This window comes from Leptodactylus fuscus, chromosome 6, assembly GCF_031893055.1.
Source record: "Leptodactylus fuscus isolate aLepFus1 chromosome 6, aLepFus1.hap2, whole genome shotgun sequence".
Classification (NCBI taxonomy): Eukaryota; Metazoa; Chordata; class Amphibia; order Anura; family Leptodactylidae; genus Leptodactylus; species Leptodactylus fuscus.
In genome coordinates this window covers 27,477,788-27,501,111 of record NC_134270.1, presented here as the reverse complement: position 1 = coordinate 27,501,111, position 23,324 = coordinate 27,477,788, and the positions used below count along the sequence as shown (strand labels likewise).

General features: G+C 45.3%; 1 protein-coding gene across 2 annotated transcripts; it reads left to right on the top strand.

Moving 5' to 3' along the window:
• Positions 1-3,391: 3,391 nt before the first annotated feature.
• On the top strand, positions 3,392-17,313 carry PEX10 (peroxisomal biogenesis factor 10). 2 transcript variants are annotated; one of them, XR_012716986.1, is made up of 7 exons: positions 3,392-3,556; positions 8,265-8,345; positions 9,542-9,948; positions 10,398-10,573; positions 11,820-11,955; positions 13,270-16,584; positions 16,632-17,313. XR_012716986.1 is itself a non-coding variant. In XM_075279637.1 (6 exons), the coding sequence occupies exons 1-6, from the start codon at positions 3,445-3,447 to the stop codon at positions 13,336-13,338; spliced, it is 981 nt and encodes a 326-aa protein (XP_075135738.1). In that variant the 5' UTR covers positions 3,392-3,444; the 3' UTR covers positions 13,339-17,313. The 2 variants fall into 2 exon arrangements, 1 of the variants encoding a protein (XP_075135738.1); XM_075279637.1 differs by having other exon boundaries at positions 13,270-17,313.
• The last annotated feature ends 6,011 nt before the right edge of the window (positions 17,314-23,324 follow it).

Below are 23,324 nucleotides of genomic sequence, written 5' to 3'. Positions count from 1 at the left end.
TATAGGGTATGGTGTAGCACTTTATATGTATAGGGTATGGTGTACTGTATATGTATAGGGTATGGTGTACTGTATATGTATAGGGTATGGTGTACTGTATATGTATAGGGTACGGTGTACTGTATATGTATAGGGTATCGTGTACTGTATGTGTATAGGGTATGGTGTACTGTATGTGTATAGGGTATGGTGTACTGTATATGTATAGGGTATGGTGTAGCACTGTATATGTATAGGGTATGGTGTAGCACTATATGTATAGGGTATGGTGTAGCACTATATGTGTATAGGGTATGGTGTAGCACTGTATGTGTATAGGGTATGGTGTAGCACTGTATGTGTATAGGGTGCGGTGTACTGTATGTGTATAGGGTACGGTGTACTGTATGTGTATAGGGTATGGTGTACTGTATGTGTATAGGGTATGGTGTACTGTATATGTATAGGGTATGGTGTAGCACTGTATGTGTATAAGGTATGGTGTAGCACTGTATGTGTATAGGGTATGGTGTAGCACTGTATGTGTATAGGGTATGGTGTACTGTATATGTATAGGGTATGGTGTAGCACTGTATGTGTATAGGGTATGGTGTACTGAATATGTATAGGGTACTAGCTGGTACCCGCGACTTCGTCTGCGGTGATTGTAGCAGTGGGTATATACAGGCGCGGGTAAGGTTTTCGTAGTGTGTATAAGGGATGGGATATGAAATGTAACTTTGTATCTTGTTTTTGCTGTAATTCAGACAATACTTGAGACTTTTGTGTTGAAGTTACTTTGTATTTGCGCTGCTATATATACGGTGTTGTGAGAAACTTTACATAGTGACTTTGGGACAGAGGTATTTGAAGTTAACCCCTTCCCGTTGATGGCATTTTTTGATTTTGGTTTTTCATTTTTCACTCCCCTCCTTCTAAACTCCATAACTTTTTTATTTCTCCGCTCCCAGAGCCATATGAGGTCTTAATTTTTCTTGGGACAAATTTTTCTTCATGATGCCACCATTAATTATTCTATATAATGTACTGGGAAGCAGGGAAAAAATTCTGAATGGGGTGGATTTGACAAAAAGACGCCCTATACATCCCCGTACACGGACGTATAAAAAAGTTACGGCTGTCTGAATATGACGACTTTTCAAAAAAAAATGTTTTAACACAGTTTTGGATTTTTTTAAGGGGTCAGAATGTAAATAAAACCATATAAATTTACTATCCCCGGAATCGTAACGAAACACAGAATACAGGGGACATGTCATTTTGGTTGCACAGTGAACGCCGTAAAACCAAAGCCCCTAAGAAAGTCGCAGAAATGCATTTTTTCTTGCGGGGTTGGGTGTACTTTTTAGTTCTACCATTTTCGGGAAATGCTATTGCTTTGATCACTAATTATTCAAATTCCTATCAGAATCAAAAGAGTGAAAAAATGGCGGTTCGGCACTTTTGACCATTTTTCCCGCTACGGCGTTTACCGAACAGGAAAAATATTTGTATAGCTTTGTAGAGCGGGCGATTTCGGACGCAGGGATACCTAACATGTATGTGTTTCACAGTTTTTAACTACTTTTATATGTGTTCTAGGGAAAGGGGGGTGATTTGAATTTTTAATCCTTTTTATTTGTTTTTATATTTTTTTTTACTTTTTTTTAAACTTTTTTTTTGCATTTATTAGACTTCCTAGGGGTATTGACATGGGTGGGCGGTGTCGCAGATTGTCAGAGCGGTGGGGGTCAGCAAACATGGCTGCTCCAGAGCGTTAAAGAGCGCCTCCTGGAGTATCGTTAAGGGGAGGGGCAAAGTGGTAAAGTATATGTATATGTGATTGTGTGGGGTTAGGGGCGAGGCTGCAGAGGGGAATAGGAATTTTGTGGCTTACTATGGTCCAAAGTGTGTGAGATTGCAGAGATGGTGGTGTGAGTTTGGGTTTTGTGGGGGTCCTGGCACAAACGTATGTGCGCTATTGTGACGAAAAGTAGCCTATTGCGCAATCGAGTGTAGTGACTATGTTTGTGGAAAATTTCAGCCAAATCGGTCGAGCGGGTTTTGCGTGATTGAGGAACAAACATCCAAACACACAAACCCACAAACATCCAAACTCACAAACTTTCACATTTATAATATTAATAGGATGGTGTACTGTATATGTATAGGGTATGGTGTAGCACTGTATATGTATAGGGTATGGTGTATTGTGTGTGTATAGGGTACGGTGTACTGTATGTGTATAGGGTATGGTGTAGCACTGTATGTGTATAGGGTATGGTGTACTGAATATGTATAGGGTATGGTGTACTGTATATGTATAGGGTATGGTGTACTGTATATGTATAGGGTATGGTGTAGCACTGTATATGTATAGGGTATGGTGTACTGTATAGGGTATGGTGTACTGTGTGTATAGGGTATGGTGTACTGTGTGTATAGGGTATGGTGTAGCACTGTATGTGTATAGGGTATGGTGTACTGAATATGTATAGGGTATGGTGTACTGTATATGTATAGGGTATGGTGTAGCACTGTATATGTATAGGGTATGGTGTACTGTATAGGGTATGGTGTACTGTGTGTATAGGGTATGGTGTACTGTGTGTATAGGGTATGGTGTACTGTATGTGTATAGGGTATGGTGTAGCACTGTATGTGTATAGGGTATGGTGTACTGAATATGTATAGGGTATGGTGTATTGTGTGTGTATAGGGTACGGTGTACTGTATGTGTATAGGGTATGGTGTAGCACTGTATGTGTATAGGGTATGGTGTACTGAATATGTATAGGGTATGGTGTACTGTATATGTATAGGGTATGGTGTACTGTATATGTATAGGGTATGGTGTAGCACTGTATATGTATAGGGTATGGTGTACTGTATAGGGTATGGTGTATTGTGTGTGTATAGGGTACGGTGTACTGTATGTGTATAGGGTATGGTGTAGCACTGTATGTGTATAGGGTATGGTGTACTGAATATGTATAGGGTATGGTGTACTGTATATGTATAGGGTATGGTGTACTGTATATGTATAGGGTATGGTGTAGCACTGTATATGTATAGGGTATGGTGTAGCACTGTATATGTATAGGGTATGGTGTACTGTGTGTATAGGGTATGGTGTACTGTATGTATAGGGTATGGTGTACTGTGTGTATAGGGTATGGTGTAGCACTGTATATGTATAGGGTATGGTGTACTGTGTGTATAGGGTATGGTGTAGCACTGTATGTGTATAGGGTATGGTGTACTGTGTGTATAGGGTATGATGTAGCACTGTATGTGTCTCTCCTCCTGCAGTTTATACACTCAGTAAAGCTGTACATGATTCTCCTCCACTAGCACAGCCTGACTCCTCCCACACACACACACGTGACCGGTCACATGATAATGACGTCACTGTAGGTCCTGAGGCTGTTGTTGGGTGATGAGGTCTCCGCTCTCCCCGCTGCCATGGCCTTTACTGCCGCCAACCAGCCTCTGCTTATCCGCAGCTGTCAGAAGGACGAGCAGTTCCAGGGCAGCCTGAGGGGCCGAGCACATGAGGCCTTACAGGGGTTCACAGGTGAGTGCTGCCCCCTACTGTACCTACCCCCTCCTCCTACTGTCAGTGCTGCCCCCTGCTGTACCTGCACTGTCCTCACCCCTCCTCCTCCTGCTGTCAGTGCTGCCCCTGCTGCACCTGCACTGTCCTCACCCCCCTCCTCCTTCTGTCAGTGCTGTCCCTTGCTGTACCTGCACTGTCCTCACCCCTCCTTCTCCTGCTGTCAGTGCTGCCCCCTGCTGCACCTGCACTGTACTCACCCCTCCTCCTCCTGCTGTCAGTGCTTCCCCCTGCTGCACCTGCACTGTCCTCACCCCTCCTTCTCCTGCTGTCAGTGCTTCCCCCTGCTGCACCTGCACTGTACTCACCCTCCTCCTGCTGTCAGTGCTGCCCCCTGCTATGCCTGCACTGTACTCACCCCTACTGCTGTCAGTGCTGCCCCCTGCTGCACCCGCACTGTACTCACCCCTCCTCCTCCTGCTGTCAGTGCTGCCCCCTGCTGCACCTGCACTGTCCTCACCCCTCCTCCTGTCAGTGCTGCCCCCTGCTGTACCTGCACTGTACCCACCCCCTCCTTCTGCTGTCAGTGCTGCCCCCCTGCTGCACCTGCACTGTACTCACCCCTCCTCCTGCTGTCAGTGCTGCCCCCTGCTGCACCTGCACTGTACTCACCCCTCCTCCTGCTGTCAGTGCTGCCCCCTGCTGCACCTGCACTGTACTCACCCCTCCTCCTCCTGCTGTCAGTGCTGCCCCCTGCTGTACCTGCACTGTCCTCACCCCCCTCCTCCTGCTGTCAGTGCTGCCCCCTGCTGTACCTGCACTGTCCTCACCCCCCTCCTCTTGCTGTCAGTGCTGCCCCCTGCTGTACCTGCACTGTACCCACCCCCTCCTTCTGCTGTCAGTGCTGCCCCCTGCTGCAACTGCACTGTCCTCACCCCTCCTCCTGCTGTCAGTGCTGCCCCCTGCTGCACTGTACTGTACTCACCCCTCCTCCTCCTGCTGTCAGTGCTGACCCCTGCTGCACCTGCACTGCACTGTACTCACCCCTCCTCCTCCATCTGCTGTCAGTGCTGCCTCCTGCTGCACCTGCACTGTCCTCACCCCTCTTCCTCCTGCTGTCAGTGCTGCCCCCTGCTGCACCTGCCCTGTCCTCACCCCTCTTCCTCCTGCTGTCAGTGCTGCCCCCTGCTGCACTGCACTGTACTCACCCCTCCTCCTCCTGCTGTCAGTGCTGCCCCCTGCTGCACCTGCACTGTACTCACCCCTCCTCCTCCATCTGCTGTCAGTGCTGCCTCCTGCTGCACCTGCCCTGTCCTCACCCCTCTTCCTCCTGCTGTCAGTGCTGCCCCCTGCTGTACCTGCACTGTACTCACTCCTCCTGCTGTCAGTGCTGCCCCCTGCACATAACAGCTGCAAACTGCAACCCTGCACTACAAGTCCCAGCAGTAGTGCCGCATCTTCTCACCTAGGCTTGCCATAGTCTGTACAAGACTTGCTGTGACTTGTAGTAACGCATGTGCAGTGTGAATATAGTCCATGTCTGTCTTGTTTACCTTTCATCACTGACAGCTTGCACTAAGTTCACACTAGTGTCGGCTGTCTGCACTGATCCATCAGGAGACCAGAGCGACACTAAAATAGCGGTTACATGCAGAGCCCTCCCGACAACCTTTAACTATATTGGGTCTTGTGCCAGCGCCCCATTGCCAGAAGTCCTGCACCCCACATGACCAGGAAATGTGAGCAGTGCAGTGCCGGCATGGAAACCGCGTTGGGAGTGGCGAACTCTGGGAAACAGGTGGATGACCCTTTAAAGGGAGCTTTTCCAATCTTTTGACATTGATGACCTTGGATTGGTTGGGGTCTGACAACCAGCTCCCCACTGATCAGCTTCTCACCTCAAGCGAATGGGAGCTGACGTGCGGTAACCAGACACAGCCACAGCCCAGTGATGGCGCTGTCTGCTTCAGACTCTGTCTATTATACAGTTCTATCAGCGGTGGATCCACCACAAATCTGATATTGGTTACCTATCCTAAGGATAAGGTCATCATTATCAAAAGCCCAGAAAACACAACAACATTGCCATGTCTTCTGGGCGCCATCTTGCTTCCTGGATTTGATGAGAGGATCTCAATGGAGATGGATCTTCTGGTGACAAGTGGGTTCTCTCTAAAGACAAATCTGTAGGCAAGACTGTAGCCCCATTTATAGAGATTTGATCGCTCACGGTATATATGACAATATTCCTGCCTGCACTGCACCTTATAAGACACACTTGTGTCTTATAAGGTTTCCTCCTATTTAGAATAAACTGAAGGAGCGGTATATAACTTGTGAGGTTTTTTCCTATTCCAGGCATCTATACCAGGGAGAGAGAAAAACATTCCAAGAAAATGTGTTGCAATAGATTCAATAAAGAACAATGTACAAAGAAATCCACCCGTGTGAGCGCATGTTTTGGTAGAGGCCGTGATACATAGACCAGTGAGACGCTTGGGAAGTGACAGGAGGCAGCCTTTGGCGCTCCAGCTGTTGTGGAACTACAACACCCAGCATTCTCATACTTGCTCTGTTGTTTTGGAACTCCCATAGAAGGTAATGGAGTATGCTAGGAGTTGTAGTTTCATAGCAGCTGGAGGTTTTCTGTTCTTACAATATTCACAAGGTTCTTCCTGCAGTTTTGGTTGAACTGAGAAAAAACTGCTATTATTATACTGTCAGGTTCCTTCAGACCCCAGAGTCTAATAAGTGGAGGCAGAGGGGAGGTGATCAAACATGAAAAGCTGTTACTCGCCTCTCCTGGGCTGCAGTGTTGCTCGCCTCTCCTGGGCTGCAGTGTTGCTCGCCTCTCCTGGGCTGCAGTGTTGCTCGCCTCTCCTGGGCTGCAGTGTTGCTCGCCTCTCCTGGGCTGCAGTGTTGCTCGCCTCTCCTGGGCTGCAGTGTTGCTCGCCTCTCCTGGGCTGCAGTGTTGCTCGCCTCTCCTGGGCTGCAGTGTTGCTCGCCTCTCCTGGGCTGCAGTGTTGCTCGCCTCTCCTGGGCGACGGTGCAACTCCCTCTTCTCTTCAGGTCTTCTGACTGGTGTCAGGCATAGCTGAGGCCTGTGATTCAGCCTCAGCAGAAGACTAGAAGAGAAGGAGGAGTCGGGCCAGATTCAAGAAGAGGTGAGTAACATCTCTCCCCTTGACCTCCGCTTATTATATTCTGTGATCTGAAGGAACACCACAGTATAATAACAGGTTTGGATGTGTTCACTCCGAATGAAACTAATGGGTGAATTTGTTTGTCCAACACATAAGAAAGTGTGACCTAAATAATCGTAATTAATTGTACAGTAATTGAAGTAAAATGCCCCATTAATTATTAATTTTGGTCACAGTCTCCCAGCTCTAGCTGGATAACAAGGGGAAGTAATGATAAATAAGTGTGTTTAAAAGCCTAAGGGCTAGTTCACACGGGGACATGGAGGAGGATTTTGACAGCGTAATCCACGTCATAATCCTCCTCCATACAAAGTAGTCTGCAGTATGCAGACTGCTAGCAGAGAAAAAGAAGCGACATAGAAGTGAATGGGAAGCGTTTTTTACCGTTCGTCTTTTGCAAAAAAACTGCGTCACGTCTTTTTACAAAAACCTGCGCGGGAAAAACGTGACGCGTTTTTGTGGCGTGTTCTCTTAAAGGATGGGAAAACCGCCTGGAAGCGGTTTTACAAAAAAAAAACAACGCTCCACAAAAAGTGTGCCAAGGTCAAAAAAAAGCTTCCCAATTAGGAAGCGTTTTTTTCTGGTGCCAAAATAAGCCACACGTTATTTACGTGTGAACTAAGCCTCAGAGTAAGTTCACACTGGGTATTTTGGTGGACACAGCCTCAAAATCCTGACCAAAAAGACTACTTCCATTGAAATCAAAGAAGCAACATATTCATTCTTCAGGCCGAGTTGCCTCGCGATATCCGCCTGATGACACTCCCTCCCGACTAGGTCCATTCATTTGGGCCTAATCCAGAGCGGAGTGCGTGACTGGATGCCGGTGCACTGACCCAGGATCCAGTCGCAGCTACCTGTACTTTGGTCCGGAACCTGACGCAGCCTCCGCCTCAGGTTCCGGACCAAAAAACCCCGTGTGAACTTACCCTAAGGCTAGAGTCACATGACAGAGTCTCACCCATGAACTGTCCTGCTGTGATTCTAGTATAGGACCGTATATAGCGGTAAGGCAGGGACTACTAGGGGCATAGGTAACTATTATGCTAGGAGTCCCTCCCCCACCATGATGTTCATGGGAGATACTCAGTATTGTGAATCTAGCCGTATTGAGAGCTCTGGACCCTGGACTTAAAGAAGCACTAAACCCAGAATCTGAACAAACAGATCAATGATTCCCTATATGACGCCTCATATCATCTCCTCATTGCAGATATTAGAAAAGCAGCCATCTTTGTTCCTCTATTGCTAGTGCCTATGAGCTAGGAAGTTTGGAGAAGGGCGCTGGGTTTAGGCTGCACGAGTTTTGCCTGTTTTGCTGTTTTTAGAAGAAATCGGCCATCAAACTTTTTTTTTTTTTTTTTTTTTTTCCATAACTGGTTCTCTTACCCAAGTAATCTTTGACCGTCAAAGACCAAAAAAAATCCCACAGTTTTGGAAGTCATTGATAAAATATCTCCAACAGCTTAAACTGCTGTATAATCCTTATAGAAAAATAAAAAATTCTTTGTTTTTTCTACTTGAAGGTGCCAAAAAATGGCTGCAGTGGAGGAAAGAAATAGAGCTGCTATGTGATTTCGCTTACTACACGCTGACTACGTTTTCAGGTAAGTCCTAAACCGCTGTTGGACAAGTGATCTATTTGATCGCTTGGGGGGTTGTGGTTTTTTAGGCCCTGCGCACATGAGGCATTACAAAAGACGAAATCTTCAATGAAGTTCTGCAGCATACATCCACACCTCAGGGTAGTTTCTGCTGCAGATTTGGTAAAATTTCATTCACTGTGTTGGTACTAAAATAAAGTATACTGCAGATTTTCTGTATGCACATCACTGATCGAAAATCTCAAGTATATTCTCGACTAGTACAAAGTAGCATTCAGCCTTCAAACGATTTCTTAAAGGGATCCTATCACTCAGACATGATTTTTTCTAAGTACCACATTGGAATAGCCTTAAGAAAGGCTATTCTTCTCCTACCTTTCATCGTCTTCTACGCGCCGCCGTTCGCCTACAATCTCGGTTCTTGTCAGTATGCTAATGAGCTCTCTCGCAGCACTAGGGGCATCCCCAATACTGCGAGAGAACTCTCTCCAGCACCGCCGCCTCTTCTTCAGCAGTGTCATCTTTAGCCTCTTCTTCCGGTGGCGTCTTCTTACTTCTAGACCTTGGGCAGAGCAGACTGCGCATGCCCACAGGCCACGAGAAAAGGGCTGCTTGCACAGTATTGGAAGCGGCCATTTTCTCGTGGCCTGTGGGCATGCGCAGTTTGCTCTGCCCAAGGCCCGAGGTCTAGAAGTAAGAAGACGCCACCGGAAGAAGAGGCTAAAGATGACACTGCTGAAGAAGAGGAGGCGGTGCTGGAGAGAGTTCTCTCGCAGCATTGGGGACGTCCCGAGTGCTGTCTGAGTGCTGGGGCCCGCCCCCAGTGCTGCGAGAGAGCTCATTAGCATACCAACAAGAACCGGGATTGTAGGTGAACAGTGGTGCGGAGAAGACTATGAAAGGTAGGAGACGAATAGCCTTTCTTAAGGCTATTCCGACATGGTACTTAGGAAAAAATCATGTCTGAGTGATAGGATCCCTTTAATGTAACTTAATTGCAGATGGAATGGAAATCTGCTGCATAATCATACAACCGCCACTAGAGGGAGCTTGCTGGATAATGTGTTATATATAATATATATATATCTCATAGATGCCCCACACTAACACCCATATATACAAGAAATCTGATGTAGATGGGTTAATAAATCTCCCCCTTGTGTTTTGGACACTGATGATATGGCTGTGCTTATTTTCAGGCTATCAGACCCTCGGAGAGGAATATGTTAACATTGTACAAGTCGATTCGTCTAAGCGGAAGGTGCCATCCTTGCTGCAGCGCACTTTACTCATCTGCTGTCACACCCTATTCCCCTACCTACTGGATAAGGAGCTGGTACGTCTGGAACATGAGCTACAGATAGATGTCGATGGGATCCGACTACCGCACAGCGGCCTGTCCTCGGGATCACATCACCGCTCGTGGATGTGGAAGTGGCTTCACAGAAAGATAGCCGCCCTCTCCGACCAGCAGAAAAAGACACTGATAAAGACTCTGTATATATTCCGGCAGAGTATTACTTTCCTGAGAAGGTTTCATCTGGCTATGTTCTACGTGAACGGGACGTTCTACCACATTGCCAAAAGGATGACTGGTATCACCTATGTAAGTGGCTCATTTACAGTCATTTATATTCTTAAAGGATTTGTTCACCTTTGACACAAGTGCCTGATAACAGTCCCCAGCCAGACTTTCCTAGTTTAGGGGTCCCATTCGTCCTCAATGCATTCCTGCAGTTAGGGGGGGTCTGAACTGAGTCACTATTCAGAGTCTATGGGACTGACCTAGTTTCTGTCCCTTCCATAGATGTTGAATGGAGAAAGCCGTGTAAAGACTGTGCTATTCCGATTGCTGCGTCTCACTATGGTAGTACAGTCTGAAGGAACTGAGGGGTATGGGGTATAGTTGATTCTTCAATGGGAGACATGCACACACCCACACACTGACATGGATGAATAGATAGTAGACTTGTATACCTTGCATCAGTCAGAACCCACAAACCGGCCAATTTTCTGGTGAATACAATTGTATCTCATTACTGTACTCTCTTGTAGCTCCGTGTACGGGAATTACCTGGAGATGACGGCCTTGTGCGCAAGAGTTACAGCCTCCTCGGTGCGGTGTCCATTGTTCATCTCCTGTTGCTGGTCTTTGTTCAGCTGCAGAGCGTTCAGCAGAAGCAAGAGGCGCAGCAGAAGTTTAAACTCCACCGAAGGATGTCTTATCAGAGGTAAGGATACCCGTCTGCTGTGCTTTCTTCCTTCATCCCATTGCTGACTGTTTTCCTTTTTCACACTTGAAGGGTTATTCCCATCTTCACAAATTGCCACCAAGATAGTAATAACTGCTCAGAAGTCCCAACCATCAGGACGGTGCTTACAGGAACAAGCGAGCAGAGGTGAATGGGACCTACGGAAACCGTGTGGCTCCGCACTCATTCACCTCTATAGTTACAGAACAGTGTAGTACAGTGCCGGTTTCTATAAGTCACATCCTGGTAGTTGGGCTTACAAGCAGCTATTACAATCTCGGCAGCAATTTGCCAAAATGGAAATATCCCTTTAAAGGGATCCTATCACTGGATACCCTTTTTTCCTGACTAACACGTAGGAATAGCCTTAAGTAAAGCTATTCTTCTCCTACCTTTAGATGACGTCTTCTCCTCGCCGCCGTTCACTTGAAATTCTGTTTTTTGTCTGTATGTAAATGAGTTCTCTCACTCACTGGCTGTGGACCCCAGCCCTTAAACAGCACTGGGGCCGTCTCCAATGCTGCGAGAGAAATCTCCAGCGATGCCTCCATCTTCTTCTGGAACGCCCTCTCCCTGTGTCTTCTTCCGTCCTGGGTTTCAATCTTCTAGGCCTAAGGCAGAGCTGACTGCGCGTACATGTGGCCACAAGAAAATGGCCATTTTCTTGTAGCGGCTTACACAGTAAGCTGGGCTGCAGGTTTGTGCAGTCGGCTCTGCCCGAGGCCTAGAAGAATGAAACCCAGGACGGAAGAAGCACAGGGAGAGGGCGTTCCAGAAGAAGATAGAGGCGTCGCTGGAAAAAAAGGTATCCAATGATAGGATCCCTTCAACTCTTAGCCTGAAAATTGGATAAAGCTGGAAACCTGCCTGCGACTTCTGAGGCGACCATTAAGGCTGGTTGTTGGCTAACACCTGCTGGTGCTCAGAATCCATGCCGTTGTTGTGCCATACATGTGCAAGACAGGGTTAAAGGTTTTCTGCAATTTATGAATAAATTGTTTTTAACTCTCAAAATGTAAAATTTACGTTCTGTTATAGATCTTTAAGGCTTTGTTCATTTCAGGTTTATGGCCTCTATTTAACATATAGGATCAGTACGTCAGCAGCAGGATCTGGTCCTGCAGGTCACTATAGAGTGTAAAACCTGCCCATAGATATGGCGCCCATAACTGGAATAGAAGACCCCAGATAACTCTCCGATATTACAATTTTGTTACGTTCCTAGAGCACCACCACATGAGAAGTCATACCCACGGCCTTCAAAATGCACCTTATGCTTAGAACAGAGGCGGCACAGTACAGTAACCCCGTGTGGACACCTCTTCTGCTGGGAGTGCATCACTGAATGGTGTAATACCAAGGTGAGAGCTCAAGAGCTAACTGCAAAATATTTCCAATTTCAGGTTCTACAGCCATGTGAGGGCGGGTTTACATCTGCGCCCCGGTCTCCGCCTTCAGGTTTTCGTCTTCTGCCCAAGAAACTGGACAGGAGACGGAAACAGTCAGTCATTTTTCAAAACCATTTATTTGAATGGGTTTGCAAAGTGTCCACCCGTGAGCGTCTTCTGGTTTCTGCGGTGAAACCGTTTTTTTTTTTTTTTTAACCGGACTCAAAGTCGAACATGAAGGACTTTGTGTCCAGTTTAAAAAACAAAAAAACGTTTAGCCGTGGAGACCACAAAACGCTCACGGGCGCTTAAGGGCAGACACTGACTACTGGGTTTCCGTCTCCTGTCGGCAGAAGACTAAGTGGTCATACATGGTTTCTCAGTTCTGATTAATGGCGATTATTTAGGTCACACCCCTTTTCCAGTATGTGTTGGGTGAACCTCTCAAGATTAGGAGGTGTGGGTGCATGCATGTGTCTGCTTCCCACGTTGACACAGATTATGCTGAGTTTTTTTTTTTTTTTTCTTGAGCCACAACCAGGATTGGATTGAGTAAAAGAGGTATTTCCCATTTCTTTTGGAGTTTCAGACAGAGTCTTTTAGATCGGAATTTGACTCGTAGACCACCTCAGGTTCCGGTTCAAAATACGGGGCAGCCACGACTGGATGCCGGTGCAGTGCACCGGCATCTAGTCACGCACTCCGCTCCGGATTAGGCCCAAACGATTGGGCCTAGTCTGAAGGGAGTGTCTCAGGCGGATAAGCGAGGCACAATCCGCCTGAAGAATTAGCATGTCTATTCTTTTTTTTTTTTTTTTTTTTTTTTTTTAAATCAATGGGAGCTGTCTTTTTGGACAGGATTTTGAAGCGGATATGGCCTCAAAATCCTGACCAAAAAACTCAGTATGAACCCGGCCTCAGGATTTGGAGCTAAAAACCACAGCAACATCTGCAACAAAAAAAAGCAACTTTTCTGCAATGTGTGGCCTTAGACTGACAATATAACTTCACAATGACGCCCCTTGTCGATAAACACTGCTTGAGATCCCTCTCCTTGAGGCCGAATAGTGGATGGTGACTGTGGATGTTACATTTCATAACCTAGGAGCTAGTTCCCTAGACCAGCTTTGAAGTCGGTCACCCTATAAAACTAAGAGCAGATGTTACAAGATTAGAACAGCGCCCCCTACATTGAGCCATCCTAGTAAATGAAGTATATTTAGCCTTGTTTATACTATTGTGAATTATTTCAGGTATACTCTTATTATATGAAACCTCTGTTTGCAGGCTGAATGCCCCTTATGTCGGGAGAAGTTTCATCCACAGAAGCTGGTCTACTTGCGGCACTACCGATGACTTTCCCAAGTGTCTCCTCCAACACAAGGGCTTCACCAGATGACTACTTAAGCGACTACTTCACTCCTCACATTTTAGGGTTATGGTCTTCTAACCCATTGTATGAAAGCACTACTCCAGGCCAAACTAACAGTCTGAGGTTTACAGAATATCTGCAAATCTAACCATAGTTCTGTATGTAGAAGATGTGCAGAATATAAGCGTGTCAAGGCTACCACCACCTGAGAACATCTAGTCCTAGTATCAGCAGCTGTAGAATGGTGACTGTGAACTGGCCGCTGTCGCCACCTGTTGGTGACTACATATTATGATTTAGATGTAATGGCTGCGTGTCTAGTCGGCTGATGTTACACCATGTCATGAGCGGATGGGCCCTCCTGGGGCCAATGGCATAAATCAGTGACGACGATCCCTGTAAGTGACCTTGAAACTATTGCAAAACTTTCACGGTTGGAAGTTTTGCAATGGATTAAAGCTCACTTGCATGTTTTCTCTATAGCAATAATTGGATATGTCATGATCTAGATTTTAAGTTGCAGCTTTCAAGGGGTGCGGGGGGAGGGGCTTACAATGGCTTAAAAAAATAATAGCAATACTTACCCATCCCATCCTTGTCTCTACTTCCAGATCCCACTGAGCACACAAAAATGCTTAGACAATTTAGGCAAGGTTCACACAGCAGAATTTATAGTGGTGGTCTTTTGCATTAGACTTCTCTCCAAATTCTGGCCTTTGGGCTCCCACAGCATTGAGAGGCAGGGCTGCTATAGCAGGGGTAGGGACTGGGAGCCTTCAGCTCTCCAGCTCCTGTGAAACTACAACTCCCAGCATGCTCCATTCACTTCCAAGAACAGCAGAGCAAGTATGCATGCTGGGAATTGTAGTTTTGCAACAGCTGGAGAGCCGAAGGTTCCCTACCCCTGTTCTATAGGGTATGGTCAGGCTGCTATTTATTGGATTATTTGGACATATAATGGCCGGTATTCACTTAGCCTTCCCATCTTCTGCTCATGGTCTCATCAGCATTTTGCTCCTTATTACATCCCCATGCTGAAAAATATTAGGATAGCACATGCAGGTGTTGTTTAGTGCCCCCTAGAGGCAGTGGACAGGAGCAGGAATGGGTAAGTGAATATTGGCTGTTACCTGCTAACAATTGCTCCTTCCCCTAATGTTGCAGACCCCATAGTGGCCATTATGTTGGTGTTTCCACCGCTGAGTGTCAACGCTTTGCCTTTAATTTAACCCACTCTGCTCCTTTTGCCAGAATGCTTTCTGGACAGCTCCTTTTGAAGAACTCAAAATGCACTTGAGCAGCTCTCAATAATGTGCGTCTATAGGCTAAGCATTCAGTCAGTGCATGTATTTCCATGGGTTTGTGATTTTATGTACGGAGTATGTTATCAGCCCAATCATAAGATGGCTTATAAACGTGTGATCTCATCTGAGGTCCTGGAGCTATTGGTATAAATGTGTCCTGGTGGGAATAGAATAGAATAGAAGACTTGAAGCTAAAATCACCATTGCCAGTTCTGCTCTCTTCCATGTACATTCATATCTACCTGCTATGGGTCAATGTCATGTACTTTCTCCCAGATCTGTAGTTGGCACAACCTGCCGTATATACCCAGTACATGCGCGGTGCTTGTTTCCTGTGTTAGACCCTTAGTAATCTCTTATCCCATTGGTGCTCTCCATGCAATGGTGAGGTACAGGTGGGTTTTCATTGCTAGAGACTCCATAAAGGCCTCCACCCTCATATGCCAATGGCATTAATGACATAAACTCCACTAAGTTTTTGTTACAGAACATAATAGGACTTACAGTTCAGTTCTATTGTATTGGGTGTAGTCGTAGTCAGATACTGCAGTACAGGTGGCCATTTTTTATGGAATACACTAAATGTGTTATAACATGATCCTGCTCTGCTGTACGGTCACTTGTAGGATCCTCAGCAGGCAGTATATACAGCTTCAGTCTCTTACGACAAGTTCACACAGGGTTTTTTGGACCGGAACCTGGTTCCGGTCCAAAATATGGGTAGCCGCGACTGAAAGCCGGTGCAGTGCACCATCATCCAATCGTGCACTCTGCCCCAGATTAGGCCTAATGAATGTGGAGAGTGTCTTCAGGCCGAATGGCGAGGTGAAACGGCCTGAAGAATGAGCACCTCGCTTCTTTTTCCGGAAAAAACTGGCTCCCAGAAAAAAAAAACAAAAAAAAAACACCTGAGCGGCTCCCATTGATTTCAATCAGAACCGTCTTTTTGGTCAGGATTTTGAGGCGGATACGGCCTCAAAATCCTGATCAAGAAACGCCGTGTGAACTTACCCTTACAAGGAGATATATAACTTAGCAGGGTTCCATTACTAAAGTGAATAAGATGCAGACAGATAACCAGGGACTACTATAGACCTGTGCCAGGGGCTGCCCTACTTCTCAGTGATTTAATGATCTTGCTTGACATGAATTATGATTTAATAATGTTTGATTAATTATAAAGTCTTGGATAACAGGTTGTGTTCACATGGGACAGGGCGGAGCCACATGGGGAGGGCTAGTAAGTGGGAACTTACCGAATGTATGATGTATGGGCCGCGTTATGTCTATGAGGATTCTTGTGAGGCAATTTGGGATTTGTATAACATGGATCTCGGGTATGGTATCATGAGGCCACGCTGTTAAAACTAGAGTGGATTCGAATAGTATTCGAAACGTTTCGAATACCTCGCTCCCATAGGAATGAATGGAAGCAGCCGAACAGCAAGGGGTTAAGCGCCGGCCACTTCCATTCATTCCTATGGAGCGAGGGTTTCGAATACTATTCGCACAACTAGTTAAAACCCACACACAGTGGTATATATAGTCTGATGTAGTATATAGGACTAAAGGTCACCCAACACTTAGGCCTCATGCAAACAGGGCAATCCAGACTGAAAAATCAGTCTCAACCTAGTCCGGTAATCATGTATTATAGTGATCTATGATGCTGTCCACACTATATACAGTATAGGAAAGCAAAGCCTGTACTGTATATAACTGGGAGTCAGCAGGAATAGCCTATGGCCAAAGAAACATTTACCGGAAAGCTACTGAAGGTGTATGGGCCGAGCTGTGACTGTATGGAATGGAAATCAAGGAATGAAGCCATGTTGTGCAGGCACACACTGGTATACGTAGTCTGATGATTTATACAGGACTAAGGATCACCATATACCTATACCCCATGCACACAGTTCAGAAGTTGTGGCCCAGATTGCCCCGAGTCTGTCAGCAGGACCTGGCTGGGGGAGGGGTATATGGGGTATGTTGAATTTCACTCCCCATTTCTATTGTTCTTGGGGTAGATAAGCCCCTCACTCACAGCTTAGAAGACACTACATGGCCTTATTATGGGTCAAAATGCACAAAATAGACCCTACCTTGTATACATGAAGCCATATTGAAAACCTAATTTCTTAAAATTCCTATTTTGTGAGATTACAATGGAGGTCTTTGGCAGCAAATATTCAGTTCCTTTGCTGTGCTAGGATGGGGAGGAACGCATCAAGTCCTGCAGCACAAGTCCTCGTGCAGCTGTGAGGAAGGTCCTGAATAGGGGTCTACACTTTAGACAGTTACAGGGATCCCTTGACCATAAGCCATTCACAAGGTGTCCCCCTGTTTGGGCCATCAGCTACAGTCCCTTAAGAAACTCACAATAAGTGCAGTGCCACCACAGGGTAAGTGAGGTATTACACAATGGCTTGTCTGTATAATGCAGGAGATCAGGGTCTTAAATCTTGGTATATGGAATTGGTGCCCTATTTCGAGTGCTGTCTCTTCTGTTGCCCTGTGTGGACCCGGCCAAGAGATTATTGACTGTTTTGACTGCATTTCTAATTTATCTTTTGTGACAATTATTTCAGTAATTGTTTTGCAATTAAAGATTTAATATTTAATTGTATTAATACGGTTTGAATAAATCTTGTTTGTAAGCAGGACGTTCTGTGCGCCTTTTATTCCCCTCATGTAAACCTAGAAGATGGGGCTGCACACTTTAGTCATGACAATAGAGAGCTAGAAGGATATCATCTTCAAGGAACAGGTCACAAGAAAAGTAGCACTGAGATACTGTATGCCTTTGTGGTTAATCCTAATGTCTCAGTTTAGGCTGTGAAATAGAGAGATCCCAAAGTGTTGTGTCCAGCCATATCCAATAAGTGCTCATTCACACAGCAGGGTTTCACAGACGTCCTAGTAGTTTCGTCTTCTCTTAATGGTCCAGACCAATCTGTTACATAGTAGATGAGGTTGGATGAAGACATCAGTCCATCCTATAACCCTACAGTGTTGATCCAGGGGAAGGCAAAAAAAAAAACCAAAAAAAAAAACCCATGAGGCTCATGCCAATTGCCCCATTTCAGGAGGTCAGTATAAAACCCTGGATCACCGTGTCCTTGAAATCTAAGATGTTAACTAGAACATGCCATTTCTGGGGCTGGTTTCACATATCCCCTGATAGACTCAAATCTGAAGGATCCTTGAAAACGTGTTTCCCTCAGATGTACATTGTACAGGGGGGATTTGTATGGACATGTAACAAAGCCATGAAAATAAGCCCCGAGGCTGACCATACCCATTAGGCTTCAGACAGCTGTCATACGGCCATCCAACAGTCAATAGGATTATTGTATGAACAATCCCTCTATCAACATTGTGACTAAATTCCCCAAACGGGCCAGTTTAAAGAGAAAAAAAAAAAAAAGACACTGGGGCAAATTTATCATTCTTTGTACGCTAGTTTTCTGAACAGCCATTTTGATCTGCAAAAAGTTGTGACCTTTTTTTAATGCTACTTTCCTAAATGGGCTGTGTCAAATTTATGTTCATTCTAAATGTTGATTGAAATCTACGCAAGGTATCAGCTGACAGATTCCAGTGCAGGCGCCCGGCATAGACTGTACCAGACTTACGGGAAGGCAGGCACCTAGTCATAAAGGAGGTGCACCCTCTGCAGGAGATATGAAGAATCGCGTTGAAAATCTACCCCAAGTTGGCCATAAACAGCCAATGAAGATTGTGGAAAAATATGGCATGCACGCAGCCCCTTAATAATAATATTGTGAGATGTCCGAATTTTTAATGTGAAAAATAAAAGCGAAGTTTTAACCCTACTCCCGTGTGCAAGAGTTCTGGGTGCTGGATCCTCTTTCTCTTCTACCGCAATTATGAAGATTGCCTAAAATTCCATTGTGTGACCCTAGGCTTGTCACAGCACGTAGATGGGACTGATTTAATCTCATCCACAATGCTGTAGCTCGGGGGGGGGGGGGGGGGGGGGGGGGTAAACTTTCAGCAAATTCACAGCCGCTTCCCCAAAGCAATCCTTAGGGGGCATTTACATCGTAGCGCTGATTCTGCCACGGTAACTCGCGGCAGAATCAGCACTGATAAAAAGACTCCCATTGGGTTCAATGGGTTCCGTTTTCCACGCAGAACACATTGAGATTAGAGATGAGAGAGTACTGTTCGGATCAGCCAATCCGAACAGCACGCTCGCATAGAAATGAATGGACATAGCCGGCACGCGGGGGAGTTAAGCGGAAGTACCAGGTGCATCCATTCATTTCTATGGAGCGTGCTGTTCGGATTGGCTGATCCGAACAGTACTCGCTCATCTCTAATTGAGATCAATGTGTTAAAAAGCCTCCCATTGATTTCAATGTCTCCGCGCAGAAAACGGAACCCATTGAACCCAATGGGAGTCTTTTTATCAGTGCTGATTCTGCCGCGAATGATCGTGGCAGAATGAGTGCCACTTTACTCCGTGTCAATGCCCCCTTAGAAGTACTATAGCCAGTTTAAATAGGGAAAATAAAAATACCATAAAAAGGCTATTTGCAGCAAGACTTGGCTTTCCATTCCCCCCATGAAAGTAAGCAGCGCCCTATACACCTGCACAGAGTAAATGCAACGGTCAACAAAGTGCCCTCCACATGTGTCTAAATTGAAAATTCAGCTTTATTCAGTCAGGCCATTAGCTTTAGCCAGATTTACAAGTATTATAACAAACAATTCCCGTGCTACCTCCAAAATGGAGCCCTCCATATTCCAGCCACATCCCATTTATTACACTAGATCAATGAAAGGCAATGTCCCTTCATGTTCTTATTTGGCAGGGGCAGCAACCAGGGTTAATAAGGTACGTCACCATCTTTAATAGCTGCGTTACATCTAAAATCATGAACAAAACATGCAAATCAGTGTTTATACAAAAAAAATAAAATAAAAATATTGGAATACCCGACAAGTCTGCCCCGACCCTGGTGGTACTGTGCACGGCTCATGTATCAACGCCGCCTCGGAGGGGGGAAAAAGTGGCCTTCTTACTAGTGTTGGGGGTATAGTATTCATCGAATACCTTGCTCCCATAGGAATGCGTGTTAGCGGCCGGCAAATATTCACTGTGCTTAACCCCTTGGTGTTCGGCCGCTTACACGCATTCCTATGGGAGCGAGGTATTCGATGAATACTATTCGCTCAACACTACTTGTTACCCCATAGCAACATCACAAAGCATGGACTCTATGGATAATAAAGCGGCCACGGATTCCAAGAGACGGTTTTAATACAGGACGCCCATACTGTTCAAGGGAACAAAATATGCCAAGAAAAGAACCAAAAAAAAAAAAAAAAGCCATCAAAAATAATCTCAAGCAATAATTAAAATTAAAAATATATATCTATAAATTTTCAAACAAACTAATAAAAAAAAAAAAAAAAAAAAAAAGAAAACATTGTTTTGAACCAGTTAGTGAAAAGATGTAAAAATGATTATGGGTTATATAGGATTAGAAAAACATGGCTGCTGTCGTAAAGAAACGGCGCCACCACTGGCCAGGTCTGGTATTCCAGTTCAGTTTCACAGTGAACGAGACTGAGCTGCAATACGGTTTGTGAACAGGAGCCGGGCAATTTTTGGAAGAAGGAAGCCATGTTTTACTAATTCTTGTAATTTTAAGCATAAGAAATCTTCCTCATTTTCGGGGTCTTGGGCCTAGTCATGACAATATAAGTCAGTGGTCTGCAAGTCACAGCTCTCCAGCCGTCAGGGCCTGCTGAGAGTTGCGGTTTCACAAAAGCCACATGGCGCAGCCAAGTGACCTAATGGCGGCCATGACAGACGCTAAAGCGTGTTGATAGGCAGAGGAATCAAGCGAAACTATTCAAGATCTCACGTCACTCCAAAGTAAGATTTCATGGTAGAAAAATTGAGCCTTGCCTGAATTTTCACCCATTGCCAACCATGAGTGTGTGCAGCCATTTTGAGACCAATGTATACAATATAGTACAATATGTAAGGACGTAGGTGTCGTGAATATTAGAACAGTCGCCCTTGGTTAGAAAAATACACAGAACTTTACGCATCAAAACTCTCTCAGAGAGGAGGAAGGAGCCTTGTTGCTGCTGAGGAGAAGGCGGCCATGTTCTGAGGCAGCTTTGATACATGAGGCCCTAGTGATATACATAGAAAATGGCTGCCTAACATTTAAACACAGCGCTATAAATAATAGAAGGGAATGCAAGTAATAAACTAGTACTCCTCAGGACGTGTCCCAAAGTGGCCTTTAGATGTAGTCAATCATCCAAAAAAAAAAACACTTGGCTTCTACACTGACTGCAGGTAAACGCACTTTCACGGTCTATAGCCACACAGTAGATTGCCATTCAGGCTACGTTCACATCATTGTCTCCATTATGAAACTCCGTCACAGTGGCTGCCTGACATCAGCAGGTGACAAAGTCCTGCAAACGCAAGTTTTTGGCAACTTTAGGGAGCCTTCACATGGAGGATACGCTCCGCTCATTCTGAATGTAAAAGCGCGTAAAAACAGCTCCCATTGACTTGAATGGGTGCCGGCATACGCGCGTATCACATTGAAAGCAATAGGGGGGAAAAAAGCCTCCCATTGATTTCAATGGGTAGCACGCGTATGCCGGCACCCATTGAAGTCAATGTGAGCTGGTTTTTACATGCTGATTCTGTACGACTTTTACGTTCAGAATGAGCGGAGCGTATACTCCATGTGATGGCTCCCTTATACTCAATGGTGTCCATCAGGCTCAGTAAGTGCACCGGTCCATTGTTTTGGTCCTCCGACAGACCAGAAAAGCGGACACTAGTGTGGACCTAGTAACAGCCTGGAATATATGTAGCTGCTAAAGTGCCGTTACTTGCAGTCAGTATGACACCTACACTAATCTCTATATGGCGACACAGTTACAGCCATCGTCTATCTACTAAGTTTTATTTGTCCTCTCAGTCCTTGGAGTATTGATGATCCTATATGTATACAAGGTAAAAAGTTTATCCAGCACTATGACATTGATGGCTGAAGCAACAGCGCCGTACACTGTAGAGTGGCTGCGCTTGGTATTGCAGTACAGCCATAGGCCTATCCTTAAAATAAAAAATCCTGAAAAACCTCTTTAAGATTTACTGCATCTGCTGACTGATCCACAACAAAAAATGGCCTCAGACTTAAAATAAAACGGCTGACAAGAGAAAAACACAACAGTTTGCCCAAATATCTTTGGCCGCTAGCATTAGAAAAAGTTACATCCTGGGAAGTAATGTCTAACGTGAGATTATGACTGATGACCGGCTGCAAAAATCAGGTACGGACAACTGAAGGTTTTAGCAGAGGCGAGAACAGGGAGACAAATGGGCAACCGTTGAAATTGGCCTCTTCGGCCGTCTTTCTCCTGTGTCCTGGGACAAGAGTATTAGCAGCTACATTTTAGGGGCCAATATAGACAACCATTCCAAACAATGTCATATTACTGAGACCAAGGGAGGGTTTTTTTTTTTTTTTTTTTTTAACCAGTATCAAAAATCTGACAGCATTGCCAAAGGATTTAAGGCTCTACATGGAAATATTGTGAACCCCAATAGTCTGGGTCCAAGCTTACTCATATATTCCCATTAATGCTGTGCTTACGTTTGGAGTCCCCCTTATACGATCGCTTAACTTTTGTAAGGCAATGATTAAGATTAGAAAAAAATGGTAATTTTTTGCAAAACTAAAAAAACCCCAAAACAGCAGCACTCGAATAAGTGACCTGTGTATGGTATTGCATATTGGAGTGAATAGAGATGACCTGCAATACCCTACACAGCCTATAGACAAGGGTGGCGCTGGTTTCTGAATTATCTTTAGAGCCCACCATATGCAATGGCTAGACATAGACAGGATACTTATTGAATTAAGGCCGGGTTCACATCTGCGCCCGGGTTCTCCGTTATGCAGGTTTCTGTTTCCTGCCCGAAACAGGCCGCAGAGAGAACAAAACGCTCACGGCCGGACACTGTCTGCAGAAGACGGAAATCCAACAGATGGAGAACGGGCGCAGATGTGAACGAGTACTAACCTGTTTTTTTTTTCCGCTTGATGCAACTGTGATGGTAAATCAGCAGGCAATGTAGGAAGGTGGGTTAATCCTAAAAGGTAAGTTACCAGATATGCATTATGGGAGATTTTCAGAGAAGGATTTTACCCCAAGTACCAAGTGACACCACAGAGGAGGTGTCAGAGGTTCCAACCGTCCGTTTTAATGGGCTTCACCCAATCCAGAACCATCCCATAGTCATATCTGGTCACGTCACCTCTTGTGAAAATTCAATAAAAGTACTGCAGGAATTTGGTTATGTTTTCATGTGGCCAGAAAAAAAAAAAGTAACTTGAAGAGTGCAGGGTATTTAATGAGAAATATTAAAAATAATAAGTACACCAATGACAGACTGCGATCCCAAGCTGTGGACCTGCCCCTTAGGCTACGGCAACATGGCGACTGAGGCTCTGTTCCGACGGAGTAACGCGCCGCTCATTTAGACACGTAAACACGTGTCAGAGCGCGGCACTTCAAAACAGATCCTATTGATTTCAATGGGTGCCGGCTTACGCGCACTACACATTGAAATCAATGGGATCTGTTTAGAAGTG

Bases quoted from the DNA above. Each gene is read 5' to 3' on its own strand.
- PEX10 (XM_075279637.1), top strand. From the start codon at position 3,445: ATGGCCTTTACTGCCGCCAACCAGCCTCTGCTTATCCGCAGCTGTCAG. The intron at 8,346-9,541 runs GTAAGTCCTAAA...GCTTATTTTCAG, and splicing joins CACGCTGACTACGTTTTCAG to GCTATCAGACCCTCGGAGAG. The intron at 10,574-11,819 runs GTAAGGATACCC...TTACGTTCCTAG, and splicing joins CGAAGGATGTCTTATCAGAG to AGCACCACCACATGAGAAGT.